Source organism: Haliaeetus albicilla, chromosome 9 (genome assembly GCF_947461875.1).
Source record: "Haliaeetus albicilla chromosome 9, bHalAlb1.1, whole genome shotgun sequence".
Taxonomy (NCBI): domain Eukaryota; kingdom Metazoa; phylum Chordata; class Aves; order Accipitriformes; family Accipitridae; genus Haliaeetus; species Haliaeetus albicilla.
In genome coordinates this window covers 43,901,127-43,914,715 of record NC_091491.1, presented here as the reverse complement: position 1 = coordinate 43,914,715, position 13,589 = coordinate 43,901,127, and the positions used below count along the sequence as shown (strand labels likewise).

General features: G+C 43.4%; 1 protein-coding gene across 7 annotated transcripts in view; it reads left to right on the top strand.

The window, feature by feature from the left end:
- MED12L (mediator complex subunit 12L) overlaps positions 1-13,589 on the top strand; it is a 151,276-nt gene that overhangs the window by 23,902 nt on the left and 113,785 nt on the right. For 5 of the 7 annotated variants that reach the window (XM_069792971.1, XM_069792973.1, XM_069792970.1 and 2 more), the window contains exons 11-15: positions 7,122-7,253; positions 8,668-8,794; positions 10,876-11,090; positions 12,234-12,338; positions 13,352-13,528. In XM_069792971.1, the coding sequence (XP_069649072.1) occupies positions 7,122-7,253; positions 8,668-8,794; positions 10,876-11,090; positions 12,234-12,338; positions 13,352-13,528 (756 nt within the window). The remainder of the gene's footprint in view (positions 1-7,121; positions 7,254-8,667; positions 8,795-10,875; positions 11,091-12,233; positions 12,339-13,351; positions 13,529-13,589) is intronic. The other 2 variants (XM_069792976.1, XM_069792975.1) reach the window with 1 other exon arrangement.

The following is a 13,589-nucleotide window of genomic DNA, read 5'->3' as shown; positions in this document are numbered from 1 at the left end:
GTAAATGGATGAAAAGAGAGAATGCTTGATTTTTAAGGACTGATATTGAATTTCTTGAAATCATTATGTAGAATCCTGAAACTTCATGGATATTTGTGCACTTGGATTGCTTTTAAAGTTTAGGTCTCTGAACTTCTATTTAGGTCTTGCTTCTCATGTTGTCTTTGAAGTCCAGCTGAATTCTTATGATGCCAAGAGATGTTTTTCATTTTGGAGTGAAAAAGTCCCGTTTTGAACTTGGTTCTCACGAATAGAGCTTGTTACAAATGCAGAGTTAATATTTGTCTTTCTGAGATCACTTTGCTGGAAATGAAACAAACAAAAAACCCCACCCCAACCCCGCTGTGTCTGTGGGAAAGGAGGTCTAATGATGCCTTTTTAGTTAGTAAGCTACAATTTAACAGTTTGTTACTCAGATTCAGGTCCTTTACATAGTACTTTAGGATGCATGAGGGTAAGAGAGACAAGGTGAGCAAACTAAAATGGACTGAAATATCTGCAGAATCAGAGTCTATTTCCACAAGTACTGAGAAAATAGAGCATATTCTGAGCATTCTTGTAATATTTTTAATAATGCAGTTAGCATTAGTTCAGTTGCTCGAATTGCTTAGTTATCTAAAGCTTGTTTGTGTGGGTATTTTCACCCTTTATTATTTCAGTAAATCCAACATCAGATTCCTGCACACCTACGTGTCTGAGGGAGTTAAAGTACAAAATCTCTCTGGAAGGGAGAAATTTATTCCGTGACTTAACTGATGGGGTCCTTAAAAAGAACACACAAATTGTTTTCTCTTTTTATATTAGACAACTTCAAAGCAGTGATTAATATTTTGTTGAACATGGTCTCATAATTTAAAGCAAATATGCAAATTGTACTCCAATAAAAAGGTTTGTCTTCGAGCTGTTTTTAGCGCTGCAGTGTGTAGGTAGAGCTTGCCTACTGTCCTGTAACGATTTTGTCCCTCTTGGGTTGCAGTCAGAGGCATTTCCTCATATTCTGTATTTTAGTCTGCACTGCCAGTGTCAGTGCATTTAGTTGATTTAAAAAACCCAGACTTTTGAGGACAATGTTTCCACAGAGAGGAGTGCACCTTGAGAGCTCCTTTGTGGCAGATATGCAGATGTGTTTTCAAATGGAATGAGCTGTCCTGACTTTCTGTGAGTGGGGCTAATTTGGATGGATTTGGGATTCTGAGCCAGGCATTTGTGGATGGCACAGGCCCATTTTTCTTCCTACAAAAATCTAATAGTGCTCTTGTTCCTGGCTCTTGTTCCCTTTAGCAAGGTGGGTTGTACTAACAAATGTCGCTGTATTGTACCCCTTCTTTGTCTCTTTTGATAAAAATACAGCTTCTGAAAACCCTTTCTTGCCTTCTTAAAAAGTAGACTTGGAGTTTAGATACTCTACCTTTAAAAAAAAAAAAGCTTAGTATTTAAAGGGAATGTTCTTAAATGATAAAATTCTACAATATTAGAACTAAAGCAGCTCTGTGTTTTGAGACTGAATCCTATCACACTAGGAAGCAATTGGATTTTTCGTCATTGTTGTTTTTTTGTTAACCTTCTTCATGATTGAAGGACAGACTGGCTTCCTGTGACACAGACTTGACTTGTGAAAAGCACCTGCTCAGATTTGTTGAATGATTTGATTGAATACATTATCTTCCTGTTTTGAAAGGAACAGGACTAGCCATATAAATATGCATATAAATATATATATACACCCCCCCTCTGTGTATATACGAAGTATCTCCTTTATATCCTCCGCAGGCATCTACGACCTGCCTAAGAGCACACCTGCTACAAGCCATTTTTCTAACCCTTTTAGCCCAAGAAGCAGCAGCGTGTCTCGGGGCAGGAGGAAAGGTTTTTCGGGTACCGTCCACCTCTCCCCCTCGAAAGGCGTCGCGGTGGCGTGAGAGGCGGCGAGTTCCCGTAAGCGGCTCCGAGCGCGGGGAGGGTGATCCGCCAGGCTGGCGGCGGCTCCTCGGGGTACGCGACAGCCCAGCGGGCGGCGGTGGCAAATGGCACGGGCATTCCCGGCACCACTGAGTCACACACCTGGCTGCTCTCCGGAGAGGTTTTGGTGAGGTTGGGGTTTCCTTCTGCTTAGCGATTTGAGCTGCTGGGTGTTACGCCCTGCTGTTCCTGCCTCCCCCACAAAAAGGTAACTGCTGCAGTCCGGTGCCTCAGCGGTGGCCTTAGCTAGCGCAAAGTCAAACCAGTTCCTCAGCAGCAAATTTTAATTAAATAATAAAAGCAAGGACTAGCGGGAAAAGGGCTGAGAGTTATGGAAAGCAGAGGTTTAATAGTACTTTAGGCTTCCTATCTCCACACCTATCAGGAATGGTAACATTTAATACTTTCCTTTTAATCCTTTCCTGTGTTTCTAATTGTGGTCCTTTTGATTTTTGTTTAAAAAAAAAACAAACAAAAAACAACGACAACTCTTCTCTTTTCTTCATCCACCTTCTGCTCTAGTTGTAAATTGGTGGAAATGAGGCCTTTGGTTTTTCTCTGAAAGGGTCTGACTGGTGGCTTTCAGAAGGTTACAGCTTTTTTGGGTCATGGCAAAATGATAAATGTTGTGAGCGAGTTGTCTAAACTTGAAATCTTGCTTCGAAGGTGTGTGTTGCCTGGTGTAGATAACCTCTCCCATTCAGTGCCACTCTGAAGTGTTTTTCTCTCGTTAGGACCTGTGGAAGGTTTGGGAATCTCGAGGAAGGGTCTTGTCTGTGCGAGAGCATCCCCCAGCCCGAGGGAGTTGCAGTTCCTGCCTAGCCATGCCTGTTCCCTGCCTCAGCGCCTGACATCTTGTCTTCCCTACAAAACGGGGTCATTAAGTAACGTGTGAACTCATCTGTTTGTTTTCCCACCCTTGGAATTTTACGGGTACAAATGCGACCTTAACGCTGCTTTTCAAGGCGTGGTTTGAGCCCCTCTGAAACGTGGTCCGTGCTTTTCCAGGCCAGACCGCCTGCAGATGCAGGATCCCAAATGAGACAAATCCGGAACCTGATTATTCTGAGAGGCGTTACTTAATCGCGTTTAAGTAAACACGGTGTCGGAAGGGAGGAAACGGTGAGGTACCGCTATCGGGAGGCAGCATCGGGAGGAAGTCGTGCAGCCTGCAGCAGGGAGCCGGAGCTCGCCCGTCGGTGTTACCGCTGGCACGGGCTGCCGCGCCGGCTCCGAGGAGCAGCACGCCCTTATCCACGCTCACCAGAGCAGCAAGCGCTCAGTGCTAACTCGTTTTCCAGTTTGCGGCTCTGCAGATGAGGTGTGGGTCTGTGAGCGTAGGCTCCCGCTGCCCATGTCCTGCTGTAGAGACCTACGCGCTGCAGGGGTTTTGGGTAATTGTTCATGTTGCAGGGACTAGATACAGCTTTCAAACGTATTTGTTCTTTTCAGTCAAAAGCAAAATAAAGTATTTGATGGTTAAGCATTTCAACCTAACTTTTCTCAGGTGCTGCAGGGCCCCGTGTCGCAAGAGCCCAGTGTATGGGAATGGCTCTGGTGATGCCGGCTTGCCCAGCAAAAGGCTGCATCAGAGGGTTCAAATAATTACCTGCACTCAGATAACTTTTTTTTTTTTAAGTTGCTGCGTGTGTCAGTTCCTGAGAACCAAGCTCACTGTTTTTGGGCACTTAATAGTGGTGCGGTTGAAATTCTTAGATGGATAAACACCTTGATATTTCAAGTATTTATTGTGGGCTTTTTTCCCTTCAAAAGAGGTTATAGTCCGCATATATGTGAAACTGCAGAATCAACACTGAGATTTTTAAGGTGCATAATCACTTCTAGGTGTTTGATTTGTTGTGATGTTGGATTCTACATCTCTGAAAATGTAGTTTTACTTTTTATAGGCATAGAATTGGGGACTTATATTTTTGCACTAATATCAGTGTTAGCAGATGATTCGTTTACGAACAGAATTAACTGTCTGCATTTTCTTAATTGTAGAGCTGTCTCTTTCTAGTTGTTTAACACCACCTCCACCACCCCCACCTGAAAAAACCAGATTGTCCCTTGAAAATAAGCTGCTTGAAGCTGATCAATCATTCCGTGAAATCTCCTGAAGTTCAGGTAGAACAGACGAGGAATTAATCTGTAGTTAATTTATGTAGATCTCAGTGTGGTCCTGACCAGGATAATTTCATGTTACTTTCTCATGAGTTGCACAAATGTCTGTGCTTTGTTTATCCTTTTTGTTAAGAGAATGTTAATACAGAGCTATGCGTGGAAGTGCTGTTTGAAAGTAAGAATTCACAGCATTTCTTGAAATAACTGCTTTAACAGGAAAAGGTCAGCTTGCCCTGGGTTTCTGTTTTCTTTGGGCTGTCAAATAAGTCATTTATGCAATCTTTAGTTTCAAAAAAAAAAAAAAAGACAGAGGCTGTTCCTGGCTTAATACCTAAAACTCTGAAGGTGCAATTTGCTGTTGATCACGATGTTACTTAGTTTCCACTGCACTCATTCTCAATGAGCTTCGTGAAAGACTGTAAAACAACCAACCAAACAGGAAAGAAGTGTGCTTGGGTAAATAAGCCTTAGCCCTTGATCATAGACAGCTGGGCGTGCAATTCACACGAGTTACCCCGTTAATTACAACACGTAAGCGCAGGCAGCGCGTCCGATAATGAATGCTCATGGCCTTCTGGCACGTGGCTTTGTAGCGCGGGGCCGCGGCGGCTCGGTCGGCCGTGGGAGCCCACCCTCGGGTCGGTGGGTCTCGTACGACCTGCCTCCCCCCCGCGCCTGTCCCGCGGGCTCGCTCGCTGGGGCACAGCGCTCCCGTTTCACCCGACGGAGCGATGGCCGGCGGGGACCGGAGGGCTCGGCGGCGGCGGCGAGCTGAGCCCTGCCGAGTCCTGCGTTCGCAGGAGTCACAGGTAAGCGGCAGAGGCCCAAAGTTGCCTGTGGTACTCCCTAGGACTCCAAAACCACGGGCACATGAAATTTGGTTTGAATTTTGTTCTTGGTATGGTGACCGGGGTTATACTTTGGGCTGTTGTCACATTTCCCATAAGGCTTAAACATCCGTTCCCTTGCGCAGTGGGAGCAGCAGCAGTGGAAGTGGTCAGCTCCCCGACTGCAGGCTTTGGTGGTTTTGCTTTTCGGTGCTACGTGTAGCTGAGCGTAGCTCTGAGGACAGTTAAGTAACAGGCTGATGTTCTTGGCTTACTATCTCAGGCCGTGTCTGAAGCAAATCTTTGTAGATGTGCACATGCATACGTGTACCCCAGCGCCTGTCTGCGTGCTGGCAGTGCCTGTACAGTGTGCGTATTCCTTGGAAGAAAAGCACCCTCGTTTTTCTCCAGTGGAAAGTAATTGAAAGCCAAAAAATTGGCTTTCATCTTCTACGATTCGATGCTTCCCAAAAGAACCCTTTTCCTTAGGCCAGAACAAAAGCATGTACGAACACTTTTATAACCATTTTTTCCTTCAGAAGTACCCCATGTAAGTCTTCCTCTAAATGTCTCTTGCCAGGATTTCCCTCTCGGTGTTTGCCCCAGCACAGTGAGCTCTGACCTCGGACATTAGTGCCCCATTGTCTCACCTCTCCAAGGCTTTCCTCCTTTACTTTTCTGAAGGGATTCAGTTGTAGGAGCATCACTTGCCTCTTGCTTGAGAAGATGAGCTGCTCGGCCGCTCTGCGAGAGGTGCCGTTCCCCGTAGGAGAGAGGGCGAGAGGGGTCCCGCGTTGCCGTCCCTGGGATGCCGCAGGATGCGGTACAGCGCGGGCGCAGCTTCGGGGAGTGGAGGGCCTGACGCGCTTGGCCCGAGCAACGAGTTGGTGTCTCCCGCTTCAGACACAGAAGCGCTTGGGGTTTTTTGTTGGCGTGGTTTCTCGTTACCAGAATGGGAAAGAAGTCAGTGTGAAGATCGGGCTCTTTCAGGTGTTCTGCGCTGCCTTCAAAAATACACAGTATCCATACTGTTACTGACTGCATCTAACCACAACAGTGGTGACGGTTACCATGGCACTTTATTTGGGTAAGAGGAAAGCATTTTCCCCTCTTCCCTCCGCTCCCCGCACCCCTAGTCATTTAGTATCTCTTGCTCGCCTGTTGAAGCGTATTTACAGGAAACTTCTCTGTGTGATGTGTGTGCACGTACACACCAGCCTTGTTTAGCATGCTGTTGTTTTTTTGTATTTTTTGAGGAGGACGTTTGGGCTAGCTTTGAAGCAGTAACTTTCATGCTTGTGGCTCTCTAATTCCTGATCACTCCGAAAAAAGTATTCACTTTCTGAGGGTGCCGTGCTTGAGACTAGCCCTTCTAATGTTTACTTGTAAGTGTAGTTTCCACTAATCTTGGGGAAAGAATTAAAATCCCACCTGCTTGATTTGCAGGTCAGTCTTATGTTTAGGTGTTCAGGGATGGTAGCCAGCTTGGGCAGGAGTGAGGAAGTTTGGCACATCCAGTTCAGTAGCACACAAGAAAAAAATACTTCCAAAATGTGGGTGATTAGTGGAAACGGTGGTTGGATGAACACTCAATAGGTATAAGCATCCTATATCCCATTGCTATTCTGTAAATAAGGATTTTCTAAAGACATGTACTGTTTCTTAAAAATGTTAGCTCAAAGACATTGAGCTTTTTGGGAGTTTTTTGACCTTGGATATCTGATAGATACATCTTAGAGCTTAGGGGTTTTTTTGTTCTGTTTTTTTTTTTTAATGCCTCAGTGGGGATGCAGGCAGTGGTCTGGAAACAGACGAAGGAGGTTAATTAGAAGAATTAATGTAAGGAAAGTGTAAATTCTGTGTGGTTGATTGGGTTGAGAGGCTCTTACGATACGCTTTACCGGTTTCTCTTGCTCATGAAGCAGATCACCCTTTTCTGTTTTTGTGAAGCAACATTATGATAAAGGAAACTTTCGATTTGACTGTCAGCAGTGTGAAGACTGAGATTTCCCTCTTTGGCTTCCAGATTATATTTCATTAGAAAACACTATGAATAAAGCAAACGTGTGCATCTGTCAGTACTAAAGAACAAACCCCAGCTTTTTCTCTTCATCCCCCGGAACATTGGTTGCTGCAAGCTGTTTGCTCAGAAATAAGCCTGTTGGCTGTGTGGGTGAAATGGTTTTCTGTCTTTATTCTTGCACTGAACAGGTAGCCCCAAATGATGAAGCTGTGGTTATGCTGCTTTGCGAATGGGCTGTGAGCTGTAAAAGGTCTGGTAAGCACAGGGCCATGGCTGTAGCCAAACTTCTGGAGAAGAGGCAAGCAGAAATTGAAGCAGAAGTAAGTTTTTTTTTTTTATATTTCCAGAATAGTGTGAACAGTATGCTTAAAAAGTAAGGTATTTCTAAGGGAGTATCACTTTAATCTCTACTCATTACAAAACAAATAAGTTTGATGGCATTTGGAGCACTGGGGATTTTTGTCATCAATTTACAGTTTATAAATTCTAGATAAAACAAAAAAGCCTTCTATTTAAAATAAGATGAAATTGCAGCCTAACTCAGAACTGTTTATGTTAGCTGATTTATGTCTGTCTGTTTGAAGTGTTTTACTTCTGTGAACTACTTGTCCAAATAAAGGGGTGCCACAGTAACTGGAGTCCCTTAAAAAGAAGGATGTGGGTCTGACCGGTGGGGCAGGGCTGTTCAGCTGGTGGGGGACTCTGGGAAGGTTCCCAAACTAAGATCTGTTTTGAGGCAAAATTTGAGTGTAACTTTAAATCTTGCATGCTGTAGAACTCCTTTGTTTTCAGGGGAAATGAAACGTTTCACGGGAGAAGCAGGATGCTGTAGTGACATCTTTGATGTAAACTGTTGTCTGTCTGTTGTGGCATATGATCCTACTCCAGCTTGCAGAAGCTGACACTTCTCCTTGAAACTTCAGTAATACTAGATCTGCTCTGTAGTGAGGATTAAAGAGAGGCAGTGTGTTTGCTCACTGCAGCCTTGCTGCAGCGTTCTGGACCAGTGGTACTCCCCGCAGTCCGGAGCACCGCCGCCTCGGCCTCACCCGTGCAGTGCTGGCAGGCAGTTTTTACCGGATGGGTGTTCCATTTAGGGTACGGTTTTGGGTTTTTTGTTGGTTTTTTTTTTCCTAGAAAAGAGGTCCCCAGAAGGGTGATGTGTGACGTCTGTTCAGCCTGGGTGTGGGGACAGACAGATGAGAGCACTTGCAGAAGCGCATTTGTCCAGACAGATGTACAGACAGCGTGAGGTGCAAAAAGGCTTTCACTTTCCAAAGCCTCTCCACAAACCATTAAGTAGGGGGAAGGGAGCTTACTGTATTTTTTTCTGCCTCACTCACACCCAAATCCACTCAAAGCAGAGATGTTTGTCCTGGTTATTATTATATTTAGTGTAATTTACACAAACAAGAGGAGTTACCTTTTGTATTCACGTCGGTCCTGGAAGTTCTGTATCTTAAATTTTTGCTTTTATATGAAACCGTGTCGTTGCAGATGATGTTACATGTCTCAGGCATTCCTTTTCAATAAGTAATCCAAAGTGATTAAATAAAACACCTTAGAAATAACCAAACTAGGTAATGGGAAAAACCTATCGTTCTAGAGCAAGTCTGGATTTTATGAAGAGGTAGGAAACAATCACATGTATAGTTGCCCCAGATACAAATTGTGGGAATATTATATGCATTTGTGTGTAGATACATGCTTTTTTTTATTTATTCAACTGTGCAGAGATGTGGTGAATCTGAAGTCATAGATGAAAAGGAATCTCTGTCTTCAGCCTCCTTGACAGGTTCCAGTCTTCCTGTTTTTCAGAATGTCCTGCTAAGGTTTTTAGATACACAAGCTCCCTCATTATGTGAGTATTAACTAATTTATATTCCAAAGTAGGTCAGAAGCAACTGGTCCACTGTCTGGTAGCTGAAGTTACTGTTTTACTGTAGTGGGTGTTTCACAGTTTCCATGATTACCTGCTCTATTTTCATATGCACTTTTTTTTTTTAAGTCTTCTGCCTTGTTATAGGATCTTTCTGTGATTTTTATTTCTTTCTTTTCACAAAAGGAAAATTGGCAGAAACTATGTTTATTTCTGTTTAAGCTGTAAGAGATTTGGGGAAATTACTTGCACTCTATGCATATTTAACATCAAACACTTGGTCTTTTTGACACATCCACATTCGAAGTGACTGACTTGGAAATTACACGCAAGTGTTAAAGTCAAAAGCTGTTAGCTGACAAATAGGTGGATTGAAAAAAGGATCTTTGTTCATGGTAGGTTGCTCTATGAAACGTCTTGGTCTAATAAAACTGCCTGATACTGTAGCCTGTGTTTCTGGTATCTTGAGTACTGCTAGTTAGGTCGTTTGGTTGTATTTTTTTTTTTTTTTTTTTTTTTTCCTTCCCCCTAGTGCCCTTAAAGTAAACGGGGTTTTAAGTGGTTTGAAACATGATACTGAAAACTATCAACATCTGAAAAAGGAGAAACCTCTTAAAAATTTGTTACAGACCTTGAGGTATTGGTAGTGCTCTATTTTCGTGCCAGTGGTGACCCTGGTTTTAATAAACCATCCAAACTATTTGTGTTATTCAGACTTGTGTTTCTGGTGTGTTTGTTTCAAATGCAGTATCGTCCTTCTTCACCCGGGTAGCTCTGCGAGGCAGAGTAGGGAGAGCAGCTGGGGAATGTTTTCCTTGCTTGAAATATTCTTTGGTATTTTCGAGCATTGGACAAGTTTTGCGGTATTCTATGGTGGTTGAGCTTCTGTGTCTCCAAAAACGAAAAGCATGTAACTGCTATATTTTGAAGGAGGGCAGATCGCCTGGTCTACAGGTGCGTGTTTTACGATGCTCCTCCACATACCGTCCAGCCTTGCTTTTGAGGGGTGAGTCACGGTGGGCAGCTCCGGATCAGCGGGACCTGGGGGCTGCAGAGGAGGGTTCTGACCCTGAGCTGGTGTGCTCTTGGGCTTACTGTTACAGCTTCTGTGCTGCAGTGTAATCAGAATTTCTAAATAGGAATAGTGTTGTATATTGAACTAATTTGAACTTGTAAAGCATAATTTGCTTTTAAATAAATGTTGATTATTCAGATTTGGTGGTTCTGTAGCTGCAGGTTTTGTTGCCCAATAGAGTTGGCATGGTATAAAGCTATTTTCTGTTAACTGCAATGTTGCAGACATTTCTGTGGTACAGAACAAGTCAAATTAAATATAGCTGTGAGAAATGAGAAATTAATAACAAAATTTTATATGTTGTATTTCTCTAGGCTTTGCTTTGACACTGGCAAAATAACATGCATTTATTTTAAACTTTTTCCTGATGTGTATGAGCATGTTCAATAGATAAAATACGCCGTACTATCAAGCTTTAATAAAATTAATTGCTTTTACATCTTGGAGGCCTGGCATGCAGGGATCTTGAGTTCTTTGAAAATATTTTAAAAGGTTTTCTGTTATGAACACAAAAGTACTATAGGTAAGACAGTAACATTTACTACAGTAATATAATTTGGGAAGAAAGGACAACTGCTGGGTGGTCTGTTATAATCCAAAGCTTCAGCTTTAATTTTTCTTCACCAAGGAATGTCCTTGCCCTCTTCCCCTCTCTTCTTAATTTTTAGAAGTATTTGAACATTGTACTTGACTGCTGACACACACGTAACCGTCTGGGGCAGATGTGTGTGAGGTAGGATGCTCTGGAATCCACTCCTGTCTGAAGTCTGTCCCGTGTCTGGAGCTGATAGCAAAGTTGAAAGCATGCAAGTTAGATGGGATGTGGTTTGTTCTGTGGAGACAAAGAGAAACCTGTGCAGGATGCCTGAGACATTTTCAGTAGGCCTTTAAAATTAATTTGCTGGGGTTTGCAATTTGGATAGTTGAAACCCAAATATTTATAAGTTGAAAGTACAGTCTAACTTTTTTTTTTTTTTCTTTTGGGTAGCTGACCCAAATAGTGACCATGAGAAAACAGAGTTTGTGAATTTGGTGCTGCTTTTTTCTGAGTTCACTCGGCACGATGTTTTCTCCCACGATGCATACATGTGCACTTTAATATCACGTGGAGACTTGTCAATCACTGCAACTACTAGACCACGTTCACCTAATGGGGAAACTGTGGATGAACACTATTCTAAGGATCATGATGTGAAACTGGAGGTAACACTTCATGCTATTGCTCTGACGTTTGGTACTTTTGTTTTGTTAAATGTAGATTTTCACCAAAGTATTAGTATTTCAGATATGAGATACGAAGTTTTTTAATCTGTGTCTCCTTGTCTCTTTCTCTTTCTTTGAGAAGACCAATCCATTAGCTTCATTCTTGTGTATATAGCTGTGAATATTGACGTTTTAATGCGAATATGCTGAACTGACAGTTGTCTGGTGATCTAAGTAACTCAGGACAAACAGAAAGGCACAATGTCGACTTCTAAATGTACCAGTGGAAAACTTATTTGCAGATGTGCTTCAATGAAGAGAAGGGAGAGCTTTAAGCAGGAGGAGTTGGTGGGGAGCCTGGAGTAACCCCCACGTCCTCTCTGTAGCGTGGGACATGCTGGCACAGCACAGGCGTGAGCGATGCGCAGCCTGGCAATCTGCTCGCAGGCGATCCGGAGCTCACTGTGTGTGACACAGCCGCCGACTGAAGGCTGTGAAGCCAAACCTCGTAACTCGTACGTGCACAGTCCAGGTGCGATCCCGAGTCTTCCACCAGATGAGCAGTTCGTAACCTGTTCTAAAACTAGCGCGAGAGGAAGGCAATTTTAAACTCCAGACCATGGACCACGTTTGTACTCGTGTGATGAGATGTAGCCTGTTGTTCTGCTGCACGGTCCGTGTGGAGCCTGTGGGCAGCTAAAGCATCCTCTTGTGTTTCTTTTTAACTTATTTTGTATATCTCTTGCATCGGTCTCATGGCCAAATTTGCCCTGAAATATAGGGGATTTCTACAAGTTGCCTTTCGTGGTACAACAAAGTAGGAAATAAATCTTGGGAAGGTGCAAGTGTCGGCTTCCTGTTCTGTAGGTGTCCTGGAGCAGAATTGATTATGGGGATATACTGTAAAGTTTTGTTTCCCCCCTTTGGCTCCTGCCCTTATCTATGCTTTTGTGGAGTTAGGCGTGAGAAATACTTCTGTAAATTAAGTCTTATCGTAAAGATTTAAAAGTCAGTATCTGAAAACTTCTTACCATCAATACTTTTTTCTTAAATAGGTGGAGTGCTTGGGTTTACCTGTGATCAGTTAAATGGGTCTTCAGTAAAGTGTGACTGATACTTGTTTTTCTCTCTGGTAATTATTAGGATCATAGTATTATGGAACATATGGGCATTGACTCGGGAACCGCTAGTATTTTTGATGATGTAGACAAGAGTGACTTTAAGGCAGATTTTGGTTCGGAATTTCCAGTAGGTTTAACTTTCAATTTTCTGCATGCTTTTGATGCCCGTGTCTGCTGCTTGCTGTTGCTGCTGAATGTCCCCCCATGCCCCTAGCACCACCTTGCTTCCTCCGTCAACAGCCGATGTCCTTTGGCATCCAGTCCCTGCCGTCTTCTGTGTCAGTGCATCATCTCCTTTCTCTGCATCTCTGCTGTATGACAACTTGCTGCTCTTCTGTGCTTCCCCTAGTTGTCCGCATGCACACACGCACGCACGCGTCTCTCTCCTTCCTTCCCTCCCTCCCCCTTACCCTCAGCACATTCAGAGTGCTGCTTATTGGAGTTAAGCACGAATAAATATGCAGCGCTACCCACTTCTTTGACATCGAGGAGCCCCATTGATACCATTTGTTTTTCAAGTGACTGCTCTATGTTTTGGCTCTGTCTTCCAAATCTGTTTCCCCCACTCTTTTTCCTTACTGTTAGCCTGATTCTGCATTGCTCTTGAATCTCATATTTTCTTCCTTTGGGCTGGTCCTCTTTCTGCATGGGATCCTGTGCCCGGAGCTATCAGCGCAGATCCACTTGCAGGATATTGGGACCCGTGTTTCTACCTGACATCTGTCATATTAGTGGTTTCAAGCATATCCATGCCTGTCTACAACGTCTCTTGTCACCTCCCACTTCACCCTTTTCACTGTTTTCCCTCAATCACTGGAATATCTCGTTGTGGTTTCTGTGTCACAGCAGCATAAGAAGTGTGGAGATTGCTCTGAATCGTAGTGCTTTTTTCCCTGACTGAATATCGCTAGTTTAAAACTTGTCTAATAATAATGGAGATATGCATAGAGAGATAATGTATATATGTATCTTAAATTTCAGACTTGATTATGATTGCCCTCGCTTTGTCTATCTTTGAAGAACCTCAGGTGTTTAAAAAGTAACTGTAAACAAGAACAAAATTGTATCTCTGAATGCAATTGCTGAATTTCGAAAGCTAGAGGTTATACTTACCTTAAATGTTTGTTTTACATGACTTAGATTTTTTCTCCGATGCCTGGGGAGTCTTGCGAGAATGTGAGCTCTTCTTTAGACAGAAGAATTTCAGTTACCAGCGAGAAGTCCGTCAAGAGGGAAAGACTGAGAGAACTGATTTTTCCCTCCAATTACGACCTCCTTCGCCATTTGCAATACGCAACGCATTTCCCCATCCCTCTGGTGAGTGACCTCTGCGCTTGTGTGTGTAACGGTACTGCCTGACGTTACAGCGAAGCACTGA